At 34.2% G+C, this 16,065-nt stretch overlaps 1 protein-coding gene across 8 annotated transcripts in view; it reads left to right on the top strand.

The window, feature by feature from the left end:
• The window catches only part of KANSL1L (KAT8 regulatory NSL complex subunit 1 like), a 132,918-nt gene that overhangs the window by 69,732 nt on the left and 47,121 nt on the right, over positions 1-16,065 (top strand). For 6 of the 8 annotated variants that reach the window (XM_055345552.1, XM_055345557.1, XM_055345556.1 and 3 more), the window contains one exon: positions 2,772-2,976. In XM_055345552.1, the coding sequence (XP_055201527.1) occupies positions 2,772-2,976 (205 nt within the window). The remainder of the gene's footprint in view (positions 1-2,771; positions 2,977-16,065) is intronic. The other 2 variants (XM_055345559.1, XM_055345558.1) reach the window with 2 other exon arrangements.

Genomic DNA, 16,065 nt, shown 5'->3' with positions numbered 1-16,065 from the left:
ATCGCCCCTTCTGGTACTATCCCACTTGTAAGATTGCAATTTCAGAAGTTCAGTGATAATTATATATTGGTACTTACTGATTGTTGCCTTTATAACAGGACAGTACTTGGTAGTGATCTATTGCATCCTCAGTTTCTAGGATTGCTGGGGTGTACCTACAACTTGATGTGAACACTAAATCTTCTCTTATTGAAATATTATTTTCCCTCTTGGGTTTTCTCCTCCTCTTCCTATTATTATTATTATAGCTTTTTTTTTTAAGAATATCATGTGCTGATGGTGTTTTATTTAAGTTCTTGTTTTCCTTAATGTTTAATTACTAGATTGTATCATATCTCCTGAGGAAAAAGCTGTTAAGTTATAGTTACATGAACAAAGTTGTTGTCTTCCGAGTTCCCTCATTTTTCTCTTTTTCTGCTTTTCATTGAAGTTGATTGATATATTGTCTCTTTAGTGTAAAACACTGGGGAAAATAAGTGAATTTGTCAGTGATTTGTAATAATTCTTTATAATAACCTCATCAGTTATTTTTAAAAGTGGTTTATCTACCAAGTGAGCTTTGGTGAGAATAATGTGCTTTATACATTGATTAGTTATGAAATAAACAGAGTTCACATCTTTGAATTTCAGTACATTTCCCCATTTATTCGAGAATGATAAATTTTGATAACATTTTACAAGGATCCTTAATAACTAGAGTGTGTCTGTCAGAAGTCATTAAAGAAGAATTGTCTGCAGCTGTGAACAAATTCAAGTTTTTTTAAAATTTTTTTTCTCAATGATAATGTGTCCATCACCTTAGAAACTTGAAAATATAGTGTTCCATGAACAAAGTGACATGTTTTCTACTTACCTTTAACTCAACCTGTAAACCTCTAGCCAGTGTAAAAGCTGTATGGTGTCCATCAGTAGAGATGTGGCTTGCCTTCTTTAGGGCTAACTCTCCTGTGGGGAGGAGGATAAGGGCTCATTAACAACTAAAGAATTGTAAATAGAGGGCTGAGTTAACTGTGCTTCAAGCTCCTGAAATAAAAAAAAAAAAAAAAAAGCTTTTCATTTTCTCTAGACACTATGGAAGCAATGTCCCTTTTAAGGAACGAGTATATCTGCCTAAAGGTATTTCTGACTTGCCAGAAGAACCTCTTTTTGTACTGGATCTACTCTTACCTTCCTGAATCCTAGCATCCTGACTTAACTTTTTATATCAACCACCTGGCTTACTTCTCTGCCAGTCACCTGCCCTACCCAGTGCCTAATTTGTTGTCTATCACCTGTGCCTTCTGCTCACCCTTGACATGATAGCCCAACTCCATGGCTGTTTCTTGAGAGCAGAATGTTACTTACCGCTGATATACTTGTTACGGAAAATAACATCAGCATATGAGATTGACCTGTTAATTTGGGAGTAGTGTTATCTCTTAAACCTTTCTCAGATCTTTAGAACGCTTACTAACTGGTACTTATGATGTTGTTGACTTAGGGCTCTCTGAAGACTAAAGTGAAGTAATTATCATCACCTCATTTTCCCTGTACTGGTCTAGCCAGTCATACTCGAGTATTTGTTGAATGTATGATAGTCACCAAATTCCATTTTTATTCTCTTTTTTTTAATTTTTTTAAATTTTTATTTATTTATGATAGAGAGAGAGAGAGAGAGGCAGAGACACAGGCAGAGGAAGAAGCAGGCTCCATGCACCGGGAGCCCGACGTGGGATTCGATCCCGGGTCTCCAGGATCGTGCCCTGGGCCAAAGGCAGGCGCCAAACCGCTGTGCCACCCAGGGATCCCTATTCTCTTAAACTTTTTGTTTTCTCTACAAGCTAGCAGAATGTTTTATAGCAGCCATAAATATGATTCAAAACTAAAGATACTGTTATAGAAAAACACTGTCTTATAATTACTGTTAAACACCAATTCTACTTAAGCCAAATAACATATTTAGAACTTCCTTGTTGATTAGCCGTACAAAGTATGGAAGATTCACGTATTGATATTAGAATACTAAATTGACTAGCTTTTGTTTATATAAGTAAGGTTGAAATCGATACAGTGTAGTACCTGAAAAACTTAATTATTTTACATATAATATACTGGTATAAATGAAATTTATGTGGCACTGGGCATTAACTTTCTCCTGATATTCTGATTTTTTAAAAAATATTTAAAAATAATGTTTAAAAATTAATATAATGTTGATGACATTAATGTACTTATTTTTATGTGTACTTTGTGTGGTCTATTTCATTATTTTATAGTTGTGGCTTCTATATCATCAGAAGTTTAAAAATATTCCTAAAACATAGTAGGATTATGTCTTTGTTTCAGAATTCACTGAGATGGTATGTCATGTTTATTTCAGAGCAGCTAATGATACAGTATGGGATTTTAGCCTTTTGTAAACCTATAATTTTATATAATCTCACCCATATGCAAAAAAAGAATATAAATAGTTATAACACTGTACAACATGCATGAATTATTGATATACAATGAACATGTACATTGTACCAGCGAACTCATGTGAGCATTTATAACCTATGGGTTATTTGTTTTACAGGAGAAAATAGAAGTAGAAATTATTTTTACAATTTGAATATCTAATTCCCTGTTAATACCAATTATTTTGCCACTTGTTACCACAAAATTGGCTAAAATTATTACTCTTCTGTCATAGTAGATCAAGACAATTTACATTTAGTTTTCTTTGTCTTTTTTTGTTTGTTTGTTTTGTTTTATTCCCTCCACTCCCCAATTATTTCATGGCATTTCAGTGCTTCAGAGAATTTAGATGAGCTCTCTTCCTCCAGTAGCTGGTTACTTAACCAGAAGCACAATAAGAAAAGGAGAAAAGACAGGACAAGATTGAAATCTCCATCCTTGACTATCATGAGTACAGCAGCTCGAACAAGGCCACTTCAGAGTTTCCACAAACGAAAACTCTACCGATTGAGCCCTACTTTTTATTGGACTCCACAGGTAAGGCTGCCTATGGGAAAACATGAACAAAGATTTTGTCATCAATGTATTTCACATACAAGAGGATATGGATTGTACGTGATTATTTAGAGTAATTACATCTATAAAGCTTAAATATATAGTTTATACATCATATAGATATTGATAATATATAAATGGAATTTAATAATTTTGTTAACATTGCAGTGTATTAAACTTCTCACATCTCTATTTTTCAAAATGCATTGTTATGCTTAAACTGACTTGAAGGAAAATTACATATGGTGATTTTAAGACTTTACTGGTAGGGATAATAAGGGAAAAAAGTGTACTACATATTTGTCTTTTGGTTAGTAAAGAAAAAAGTAAAGATAATCTGCATAGCTGCCACTTATTTTGTAGGAAATAGCATTGCTGTCTTTTTTAGGTTTGGTATTAATCCTGGTGAGCAGCATGACTTTTCCTTTTCCCTTTTTCTGTAATATAAACAATGCAATTTTATATATCCATGCTTACACTCTTTATAGTTAAAATGTACTTCATTAAAACCATGCATTTTGAAAAGTGTATTTTTCATTCTGTTACCAGAATGTTAAATGTACATCTTTCAATGAATATCTCAACAAACTATGATAAAGGGCAAAATAAGTTACCTCCAGTTTTTGTTACATGACATGCTTTTTTCCTATTATATTTTTAAATAAAATGCGAAGGAAAGAAATTCTTCTTTATGCTACCATGTAATATTGTTTCTGATTATTACTATATAAACTATTTAAAATATATTAGTATAAAAGTCAGGGTGCTTTGTTCCATTAGAAATCAATTTTAAATTTGATTTTATTGGCTTCAATTTTAAATAGAAATATGGATTCTGACAAATTAGTTTTCATTAATAGGTTGATTTTTACCACTTAGCAGTTCAGATTATTACTATGTTTTCCAACTTGAAAACATTTTTTTAAAATTTAAGTTTGGGGATCCCTGGGTGGCACAGTGGTTTAGCGCCAGTCTTTGGCCCAGGGCGCGATCCTGGAGACCCAGGATTGAATCCCACGTCAGGCTCCCAGTGCATGGAGCCTGCTTCTCCCTCTGCCTGTGTCTCTGCCTCGATCTCTCTCTCTCTCTGTGACTGTCATAAATAAATTAAAAAAAAATTTAAAAAAATAAAATTTAAGTTTGTTTCAGAATCTTAAGAAATTTTACATAACCAACCTAATAGGAAAATATTTTTTTTTGGAAAATATTTTTATTTAGTTTTTATATGCAGAATCATATTTTGTTTAATGATTTTTATTTAAAGATGCTACAAGCAATAGGTTAATATTTTTTAAATTAATTTTGTAATTTCATAATTATATATAGAACTGTTTGTCTAAAATATTGGAACATGATAATATTCTGACTGGAAGGAATTTGCTTCAGTAATTTAGGGGATTTGTTAGGTGTTGCTAGAATACTTTACACATCCTGAGATTGTAAAGATCAACCTTTGTTCAACAAACAAAGGAAGAAACAAATGTGAGATTATTGTTAGTAGTAGACCATATAGTTTATCATATTCCAGTCATTATGCTAAGCATTTTCAGTACATTATTTTATTATTTATTATTATTTTAAAATACGACTGTGAGATGTTATTAATCTCCCCTTTAGATGCAGAAATTGAGGTGCAGAGAGATTAAGTAACTTGCCCAAGGTCACACAGCTAGTAAGCAATAAGTCCGATTCCAAACCCCATGTTTTTACCCATTGTATTGATAATGACAAAAATAAACCAAATCTTTTTTGTTTTTGAATTCAATTAAGACAGTATATTTGGGGGTTGGGGAAGGGCTTATCTGGTTAGAGGTATGAAGAAATGCATCATAAAATAAGGGCTTTGAGGGAATGAACAGAATTTTGAAAGGTTATGGGAGAGTTAGAGAAAGAATTTTAGGTAAATAGGAATAGAGATGGAAAGAAATGATGGAAAATAACAGATGCACCTACCCCCCAACTTATCCCCCAAATTGCCAGGATATTTAGTACCCAGTTACCTTTCTAAACCTAAATATCCTTTCTTTCAGGAAGCCTTCCATCTCCACTATGGGATATTAATATAAACCTTATTATAAAAATAACACATTACTTTATCATAATCATTTATTTTTCTGTCTTCTGTCAACTTACATTGTAAGTTTTTAGGAACAGGGACTATTTATATTTGAACATAGAGAGCTTTGAACAGTAACTGTGTCCCAATAGTATATGCTTAATAAGTAATTGTTTAATGTATGAAAGAATTAATGTAGTAAATATGGGAAGATATTTAAAAGGTAATGGAGAGTAAGAACTTATAAGCGTGTGTGTGTGTCCTCAATTTGCTTTGTGAAAGGGTCTATAACAATAAGTAATGCCTAATAGAATTTTCTTGTAATGATGGAAATGTTCCATAAATACCTGTGCTATCCAATATGATAGTAACAAAATACATGTAGCTATTCAGCACATGACATGTGGCTAATGCAACTAGAGGACTGAACTTTCTATTTTGTTAATTTTGATTTAAATAGCCACATATGGATAATAGTTACAAATTGGATATGACTCGTACTTACCCTGACAGCAGTGATTACATATGGCACTCATTCTTGTTTTCTAATACCATTCTCTGCTGAAAGGAAATAGAGATCTTTGGAGAAATGGCTGATCTCCAGATGTGGAGAAGAGAGAGTATAAGATGAGCTTGGAACATCTCATGTTACCAGAAAGCAAGGAAGTGTTACAAAAAATACAAAAAAAAAAAAAAAAAAGAGAAAGAGAGAGAGAGGAGAGATGGGGAGGGTCACGTCAGAAGCACCTAGAAGTTTGAGAAACAAATAACTAAGGACAGTAATGAACCATTGGAAAAAATAGGAAACCATGAGTTCATGCTGCTAATAGTTAAATTGATTGATAGATAAGGAGAAAGGGAGAACTTTTCCATATAGTAGAATGCTGATTCATAAATATGGAGTGAGCACTATAGAATTACTGCAGTGATTCATGGTAAAGACTGAGAAAGAATCATCAATGGGTGATCAAAACTAACATGACCTATGAGAAAGATAGAGTTTCACTGTGCAGTATTTTGACCAGGGATGCATGGCCTGAATTTAATTGGCAGACATAGCCAAAATCAGCAACACATTATTAAGAAACAGTGGCCTATAATCTTTTTAAAAAAAAGTCAGTGTCATGAAGATCAAAAAAGACTGAGGAAGATTGAAAGAGACTTTAAAAAGATACATGACAATTAAATGAATATTTGAACCAGACCAGAATTCTTTTAGGGGGGAGGGGAAATACTTAGGACAATTGAGAAAACTGTACTATTGGTGGTAGATTATATAAAAGTATTGTATCAATATTAAATCCTAAATGTGATAACTGTATTGCCATTATGTAAGAAAATATCCTTATTTTAGGAAGTACACATTGAAACATTAAGAGTAAAGAGTAAAATAAAAGGCATCATTTTATTTACTTATTTCTTTTTAAAGATTTACTATCTTAGACATAGAGGGAGAGTGCAGGGGTAGGGAGGGGCAGAGTAGGGGGAAGGAGAAAGTTTTAAGCAGACTCTGGACTGACTGCAGAGCCTAACACAGGGCTTGATCTCACAACCCTGAGATCACACCTCAGCTGAAACCAAGAGTCAGATACTTAACCTACTGTGCCACCCAGGTGCCCGTAACACATCCGTTTTATGTAATAAATTAACTCCTAGGCATGTAGAATGGTACTAGTTAAGTAGCATCCTTGGTAGAATTGAGAAAATAATGATTTAAATTATTTTCTATAACTTAACTCTCTAGCAGAGTACTGGCTGAGAAAAGCTTATATATATAAAAGGAATGGAGAGATGGAAGTTCTTGCTACAATGTAGCATATAGTAAATGGTTGATCATCATACTCATTGCAACAAGTACATGTATAAATCGCCAGGAAAAAAAAATCATCATACAAGTAAAGACATTAGCAAGACTTCTGGTTTCGGTTTCAACACATAAAGAAACTGGAAGTCATTCCTTCTACTCTTAAAATAAGAAAAAGGTGAACAAACTGAAAATCAGTGCGTTTTCATGGACCCTTCAAAGAGTTGAGGTTACAGGACAAACTGCCACCCTGAAATATGGAGAATAAAGCAATTTCCAAGAGCCACAGCCAAGATGTGCTTACCTGGAGCAGAAGCCACAGCCACCATAAACTAATTGTTAGAAACAGTTAACTGGTTATTTTGATGAATTACTTGAGACTAAGCATGGACTAGCTTGAAAGTGAAAAATTCCTGGGGACCATAGTCCTAAAAGTCCTTCCACACTTTCATGGACTTTATTTCTACACACCCCACTTCTAGGTTCTTACAGTGAAGATCCTCAGTGCCTGTGGCATGGAAGGGGAGGGGATAGCTTTTATGAGATGAGCCAAAAAATTGTCTGTAACACAACTTTTTCTTTCAGGAAAAATAATTTAGTAAAGTCTTAATTTACCTGGGAGAAAAGCATTTTTCTCACTGCCACCTCCTATAGCCTTTCTGTCTCATCTAATAGGCAATGAGGGTGGAAAATAAGAAACATTTGTTCAAGTCTATGACTAAGATTTAGTCCTAAGATTATAGTAGATTATGCTACTGTAGTAAGTATGCTTCCTTTCCTTTCCTGAGAACTCATGATCTTTTGATCCTGAGATCAAAAGAGTTGCAGTCTCTACTGACTGAACCAACCAGGTGCCTCCTTTCCCCCTGCTTTACCACCACACCAAAATTCTGGTACTATGACAGTAGGTTGCAGCTGCACAGCATAGGCTGTCCCTGAGGAATAGTGCCTAAAGAAATTAAAAGTCAACAGGGGAGCTGAAAACAAAGGCACTAGAGGAATTTTGAGGCCTCTGGCACCTACAATTATAGCAGACATACACAGCGCACTCTTAGCCAGATTACCTAATACCTCACAATAAAATTCTCTTTACCTCAGGATGCCTGTCTAGCTCAGTCAGAGGAGCATGTGACTCTTGATCTCTGGTTGGGTGTAGAGATTACTTAAAAAAAAAAAGTTTACCTCAGATCCTGTTACCTGATACATCATATATAGCTTTTAATAAAAGATTACAAGTTTATGTCAGAAACTCTGAAGAGACCAGGAAACCATCAGAACCAGGTTCAAATATGACAAAGATGTTGAAATTCTCTTAAATAACTATCCTTAATATGTTAAAGTCTTTAATAGATTAAATAGAAAACATGAAGAATAAATGGGTAATGTAAGCAAAGAGATGTAAACTTTTAAGAATCTAAAGTAGATGCTGAAATCAGAAACACCGTATCCTAAATGAAGCATGCCTTTCATAGCTTCATCGATAGACTAGACATGGCTGAGGAAATATTCAGCAAACTTGGGCAAGTCAAATCAAAACTTCACAAACTGAAATGCAAAGAGAAAAATGAATAAAAAAACAGAGTAATACATCCAAGAATTTGAGGGTAATTTCAGAAGGTCTATCAGATGTATAACTAGAATACCAGGAAGAAGAAGAACAGAGCAGAAAGAATATTTGAAGTAATAATACATGAGAATTTTCTAAAGTTTCAATAACAAGCACTAAACCACGTATCTAGAAAACTTAAGCAGTAAGAATTCCCCACCCCAAAACAAACAAAAAAGTGAAATGCCTGGGCATAATGTATTCAAACTGCAAAAAACCAAGGACAGAAAATTTTTAAAAAAGGCAGAAAAAAAAATCTGGCCTATCAAAGAACAAGTGTAGGAATCACAGCTAACTTCTCATCAGAAACCATGTAAACACAGAGAATAGAATGAAATATTCAAAGTGCTGGAAGAAGAAAACTGTAGTGGGCATAATCATGTACCTCCCACGAGAGATATGTTCATGCCCTAACTCCTGGTACCTATGAATGTGACTGTTCTGGATTGAATCGTGTCCATCTGAATTCATATATTCAAGTGCTAACTCCTAGAATTTCAGAATGTGAGCTTATTTGGAAATAGGGTGTTGCAGATGTAATTAGTTAAGATGAGGTAATTAGAATGAGCCCTAATGCAATGTGACTGATGTCCTTATAAAAAGGAAAATTCAGGAATAGATGCATTGTACACAGGGTGAGCATCATGTAAAGGTGAAGACTGGGATCAGAGTTCTTTTTGAATTAACCAGGGAATGCCAAAGATTGGCAGGAAAAAAAAAAACAAACAGCTAGGGGAGGGGCGTGGAACAGATTATTCCTTTTAGTCCCCAAAAGAAACCAATTTTACTGACACCTTGATCTGACTTCTGGCCTCCAGGGATATGAAACAGTCTGTTGTTTAAACCACTTGGTTGTGGCACTTTGTTATGGCAGACCCAGCAAACTAATAAGGTGGCATTTATTTGGTAGATGTAATGAAGTTAAAGATCTTGAGATAAGATGATTTTGGATTTAGGATAGGCCTGTGACTGGTATTTTCATAAAAGAGAGCTCGGAGCCCGATGCAGGATGCAGGGCTCAATGCCATGACTTTGAGATCATAACCAAAGCCAAAATCAAGAGCTGGTTACTTAACCGACGGAGCCGCCCATGTGTCCTGGTATAGTCATTCTTAAACAGGGCACAAACAACGCTTTTTGCTCTCTGAAGTGGCCAAAAATGGGAAACAATCTTATTTTTTAAGCCAGCAAGTCTTGGCTCTGTATTTCTTCTAAATTCTGTCTGAAGAACCTAACAGCTCCATTTTGAGTTCATCCTATTCCATCCATAATTTATCATAAGCAATTAAATGAAACCAGTTGGTACTTTAAGAATGCTCTGCCTAAGAACTTCCTTAGCCAGTTCTGTGAGTTCATTCATTATGTACCCCTTTTATCCTCCACATTTCTGCAGGCAACTGTTACACTACTTGTTCTACCAAAGCAATAAGCGTGAAAGAAATAAAGGTGTAAGTATTGCAATGGTTATTTAGAATTCTTGTTTGCAGAGGTTATGATCCCTTTGCTGGACAAAATTAATAAGCGTAAATTAGTTTGCATTTTTCTTTATTTTGCCCTTTCACAATACCTGTCTCTAATAAGAATGTCAAATAATTACAGCTAATATTTATTAAGTGATTATCATGTGCAAGGCATTGTTTTAACTTATAAATGTAAATGTGGCCACAAGCTTTAAGTTCCTTCTTGATAAGAGTATCAATCACCCTGCAACCTCAGCCCTACCCTATTAGTGTCTATCCTTAGGTGAACAGGAGAAGCTGATAAACTCCCAGCAGGGGAGTTCTTTATCTCACTGGGACAAAAGGACAGAGGCTCTGGCATCCAAGGTTAGATTTCTGGATACAGTTTTTTATAGAAACAGGTTGTAGGAAATTGGGCACAGACAGTATATAGAAAGCTAATAACAATAATTCTATTTTATTTATTTTTTTTAAAGATTTCTTTATTTGAAAAAGAGAGAGAGTCTGCGAGTAGGGGAGGCGCTGAGAGAGAGAATCTCAAGCAGACTCCCCGCTGAGTGCAGAGGCTTGATCTCATGACCATGGGATCATGACCTGGGCCGGAATCAAGAGTCAGATGCTTAACCAACTGAACCACCCAGGTGTCCCAATAATTCTAAGTTAATATAGTGATTTTTTTATATTGTTAGATTTTAGTTAATAAAAATATGTGAACAAGAATACACTGAGAAATTTATTCAGTTGGTTAGATTAAAGGTTGCTTTATATGAAACTGATAAAAATGGAGATGATTTACCTGGGAATAGGGAAAGGAGGTGGTTGAAAAGCCCAAAGTTTTATTTGGTTAAGCTCCCAACCACCCTTCTCCATATTGGAGGCTGGTAGTGGTGGTGATTATTTCTTCCCCATTAACACTTGTAGTTCCTGGGTACAAATTATAAATCACTGTACTATTAATACCAATATATTATATGGACAAAATTTTCAAATACAAGAAATTTTATTTTAGGGCCCCTACTTGTCTTTTATCATCCCTTTTCCCCTGCTCATAGTGTCTGCCATTCCCTTGATGTTTAGTGCTTACCCATAGTGTTCTTTAGGGTTTCCTAACTTTTTTTTCCCTCTCTCCCTTTTTGCAAATATAACTAACCTGTGTTGTCTCTAGGTGACCCTGATAATCTCTGGTAAACTATCAATGATACTGTCACTCTAAAGAATGCTATTTGCATTTTGAGAAGTCCTACAGAAGTAGTGAATTGAATATAAAATAGTCACATTTGGACTATGATATGCTGGGTGGGAAATTATTATGAGCAGGAAGATTTTTTCATTTTTCATAAATTTTAGCATGTAAAACATGAGCCATTTCATATATAATTATAATAGCTGTATTAGGCCTAACATGTTTACAAATTGAGGTAGGATTTATAATTAAGAATAAATATTATAACCCTTATGAATAAGGAAGAACTATTCCTATATTTTGTCTATGTATCTATCTCTATCCCTTAACATATTTTGCTCCATCCTCCCCACTCCCATCCACTCCCATCATCAGTTTAGGAGTCATTTTTGTTTTTTGCTTTTCATTTGTTTTTTAAATTCTCCATACAAGTGAAATCATATGGTATGTGTCTCTCACTGACTTATTTCACTTAGCATGATACCCTCTACGTCCATCCATGTTGTTGCAGATGGCAAGATTTCATTATACTTTTCTGACTGAGTGATGTTCCGTATACATATGCATACCTTTATCTTTATCCATTCACCCTATCAATAGACACTTAGGTAGTTTCCACGTTTTGGGTATTATAAATAATGCTGCAATAAATATAGGGGTGCATATATATTTTTGAGTTAGTATTTTTGTTTTCTTCAGGTAAATACTAGGAAAGTAGAATTACTGGGTTGTATGGTATTTCTATTTTTAATTTTTTTTGAGAAACCTCCATACTGTTTTTCATAGTAGCTGCAGCAATTTACATTCCCGCCAACAGTGCATAAGGGTTCCCTTTTCTCCACATCCTGTAACACTTGTTACATATTATCTTTTTTATACTAGCCATTCTAATTGATACGAGGTAATAACTCATTTGGGTTTTGATTTGCATTTCCCTAATGATTATTGATGGTGAATATCTTTTCATGTGTCTGTTGGCCATCTGAGTGTCTTCTTTGGAAAAATGCCTATTCAGGTCCCTATATTCATTTTTAAAAAGTTTTTAATTTCAGTGTAGTAAACATACAGTGTTCTATTAGTTTCAGGTGTACCATACAGTGATTCAGCAGCCCCATATATTACTCAGTGCTCATCGTAAGTGTATTCTTAACCCCTTTACCTATTTCACCCACCCGCCACCCACCTTGCCTCTGGTAACCATCTGTTTGTTTTCTATAGTTAAGAGTCTGTTTTATGGTCTGTCTCTTTTCTTTTTTCTTTTGTTTTGTTTCTCAAATTCCACATGAGCAAAATCATATGGTATTTCTCTTTCTCTGGCTTGGTTTGCTTAGCATTTATTCTCTAGATCCATCCTTATTGTTACTGAGTTCATTTTTATACATATATATATATATATATATATATATATATATTGAGTTGTATGGGTTTTTAATGTATTTTAGATATTAACCCCTTAGAACTAATCCTATTATGAACTCTGTTCTTCTGTGTTCTTTTACATATCTCTCAAGGCAAATTTATGCAGTAGTGTTTCTTGGTATTTGATAGTAGATTCTCATCTTTGTTATTTTATATATTATTAAATCATAAGGTAGATGGCTTAATAAAATAATTATGTTAAAAAAATAATTATGTTATATAGGTTAAGGTATATATAATAAAAATTCAATTTTCAAGTTTTCTTTTACTTTTTAAAATGTGGAATGATTAGGTTTGTAAATTTTATGTGTATGCAGGCTATTTTTGTGAGCAAATTTAAGAACTTTAAAGGAAAATAAGGACAAGGTATTCTAGGAATTTAAATTCCCGTTGGAGCAATAAGACACATATGCCTAAATTAAATTGCAACACGAGACAAATTTAGGCAAATTGAGATATAATATTATCTTCTATATTAAGGGCAGGAAGAAGAAAAATCTGAATTCAGGTAACAAATAATGACTTTGAAACAGAAAATAAGTTAATTTCATGGTACAGAAGGTGTCTGATTAAATTAAGAAGAGGAGATGTCTCAGGGGCTTGAATGTATTCTTATTCTACTGGAAGGCCGACTCTTCCTTTTCTGTGCCACACTGACTTGAGCTCCACTTCTTGGAGCATCTGCTCTAGACAGTGGAAGTATTTTGGTTGAGGATTATCTCACCCTGCTGTAACAGTTCTGTACTCCAGGGACTTTTATGGGTTGACTCAGAGATATATAGAATATATGACATTATTTCTTTGAGAAATTATGCTTTATGTAATTGTAGATACATCTGGAACTTATCAAATTCTAAAAAGTCTAAAAATTATTTCCTGTGTGGAAGTAACACGTTTTAGTAGTAGAACCATACCTAGGTATGGGTTCTGGAAGACATATTGTTTGGATTGAAATCTTAGTTCAACTTCTTAATAATAGTACGTAGTATTGCCTAAATCAGTCACTGCCTTGTCTTCTTTACCCATAAACATAGGGCTACTTTCATGTGGCTACATTCAGCCGGGGGATCATTTGAGCTGGAAGAAGCTAGCCTCACCTACTCATCTGGCAGGTAGTGCTGGCTTTGCCTGAGGAGATTCAGTCCTCTGCACTAGCTAGATGGCTTCCTTATGTGGCACTTCAGGACAGTGTTCCAAGATGACAAAGAGGAAGCCAGAAGTCTCTTGAGGCCTAGGTCCTAGTAACATCATCATCACTGCATTCTGTGGTGAAGCAAAGAAAGACACATGGCCAGCCCAGATTCAAGGAGATGGAGAAATAGACTTCACTTTGAAGACAGAATTGCAGCAAAGGGGCATATATACATATAGGAAATAGGGGGAATTTGTGACCATTAAGCAATCTTCCACTTGAGGTCTACCTTTGGGCAGTGAGTAACCTCAAATTAAGACATCAGCTGAATCAAGCAGTGAAGAAAGGGGAAAAATTAGGGTTACCTTTTATACTTGTGTTGATATTAAATAAGATAACACATTTGAAAGGTACTTAGCTCAATGCCTGCCATGTAACTCCTCATCACATGTGGATGATGATATTCAATGATCATGACAACATTGGGGAATCAGTGATGATTGTGGTGTGGGGAAGTAAAATGAGTAAGGTGTTATTTTTGGAAGATTGACTTGGTGCCTTTAGACAAGACAATTTACTCTGGGAAAGGTTTGGAGAAACAGATTAAGAGGCTTTACCGAAGTCCAGATTTAAGGTTATAAAAGTGGAATGTAACATATAAAAAAAACATTTCAGAGGAGAAATGGCTGTTCTTAACTGACTTGATATGATAAAAATTTCAAAGAGGAGTGGAAGAAGAGGCACAACGAATTATGGTACTGCTGAGTCCTTTTTGTAAAATGCCAAGTTATGTAATAACACCTGTAAAATGCCAAATCACATAGTAACACTTATATCAGGGCTTAAGTAGCAGTAGAACATGAGTCAAATCTGTCATTCAACTTAGTGTCATCTGACTCATAATTCCATAAACTCCATTGTGAAGTGGATGAATGAAACCTATCTTTCAGAACACAAATAAGCTAACCTGAAATCATTTGCTTTAAACTTGTGTGGTCCTTGATTATGTTTTTTCTTTATAGCTCATTCTTCTTTATGTGGTGTATGTATTCTTTTAAGCCACCAAAGAAAAGCAAATATTCCTCATTTCTCTCCTGCCTACTGCAATTGATTGGTAGTGACTATTGGCTGTCTAAAGTGCCATTTAAGAGTTTGAGGCCTGGGCTTGGGGAAGGGAATGCTATACTAATTTTTAATATTTGCCACAAATGAGAGAAAGAATAGTAGCAGACATGCTATAGTATTTGCCATTTCTTTACTAAGTTGTTATTATATCAACATTAACATGTTCCAATGACTGACAGACTTTCTATATTACTTAGAAAGTAATATATATTTTAAAAGAAGGTAATATATAAATTAGTGCATTGTTTTTTTGTTTATAGATAACTTTGCATATAGAATTCAGGAATTGCTTAGCAAATGGGAATAATGTGTCTTAATAATATTAAGGAAACTGAGCCAGTGCTAGTTTGCACACTGCTTAATAAAATTTATCTAAAAGCATCTGTCTAAATGTTAAATCTTATAGTAGCTTTGTTCACTTTCATAAATTTTTTGGCAAAAGAACCCCAAAACTTAAGTTGCACAATTTTTTTAACCACTTAAAACATTTCTAAAGAATGCAACATTTTGTTGATTATTTCATTAAAGGTGTGGATTTTTTTGGCCCGCAATACACATTGTTATTATTCCTAGGCTGCATTATTACTCCCTTCTTGCCTTTCCTCTAGAAGGACTATATAAATGAATAATATGGATGTGTAACCAGTCCTCCTGCAGATCTCTTTGAAATTAAAAATACACTGTCCTTTTCTTGTTTTAGTATGTGTGCTGCCGAAGTGAGCACCACAGTCCTTTTCATGACCACAGCTGAGTCCTTAAAAGGTTAAAATATTTAAATTATCTAATAAATAACGGATACCTAGAGTTTCAATAATGTAAGTTAGAACTCTGAATATCTTCAGAAGAAAAAGATACACAAGTCTTCTAAAGTTTTCTCCTGGTTTTAAGAAAGACTATTTTAATTTGACTTTTAGGCATTCTGCTATGATTCTACTGCTAATGCTACTGTGCTCTACCAGTTATATCAATACTGCTGCTGATATACCTTAGAACTGGTCATTTTTCAGCTTTTTAAGCCAAGATGGTTCTTTCTGAGTTCTGTATATATCTTCTAGCTTCTTGCTTATGTAATGTCAAGTTTACCTTTCTTCCTTAAAAATAGAATTCTAATAAATTATACACAGAGTGTCAGCATGTCCTGCTTAAATACACATCTTTATAAAAATAACCATAGAGAAAAACAGGGTAACCTTATGTCCTTAAATTTGAACAATAATATAAAATTGATAAAAGTTCTTAAAAATATGTAGCATATCAAAGGTGAATAAAGAAACAGCCTGAATAAT

The sequence above is a fragment of the Nyctereutes procyonoides genome, unplaced genomic scaffold (genome assembly GCF_905146905.1).
Source record: "Nyctereutes procyonoides isolate TBG_1078 unplaced genomic scaffold, NYPRO_anot_genome, whole genome shotgun sequence".
Lineage (NCBI taxonomy): Eukaryota > Metazoa > Chordata > Mammalia > Carnivora > Canidae > Nyctereutes > Nyctereutes procyonoides.
Note: the sequence above shows the minus strand (reverse complement) of the source record. Positions and strands in the feature narration are given on the sequence as shown.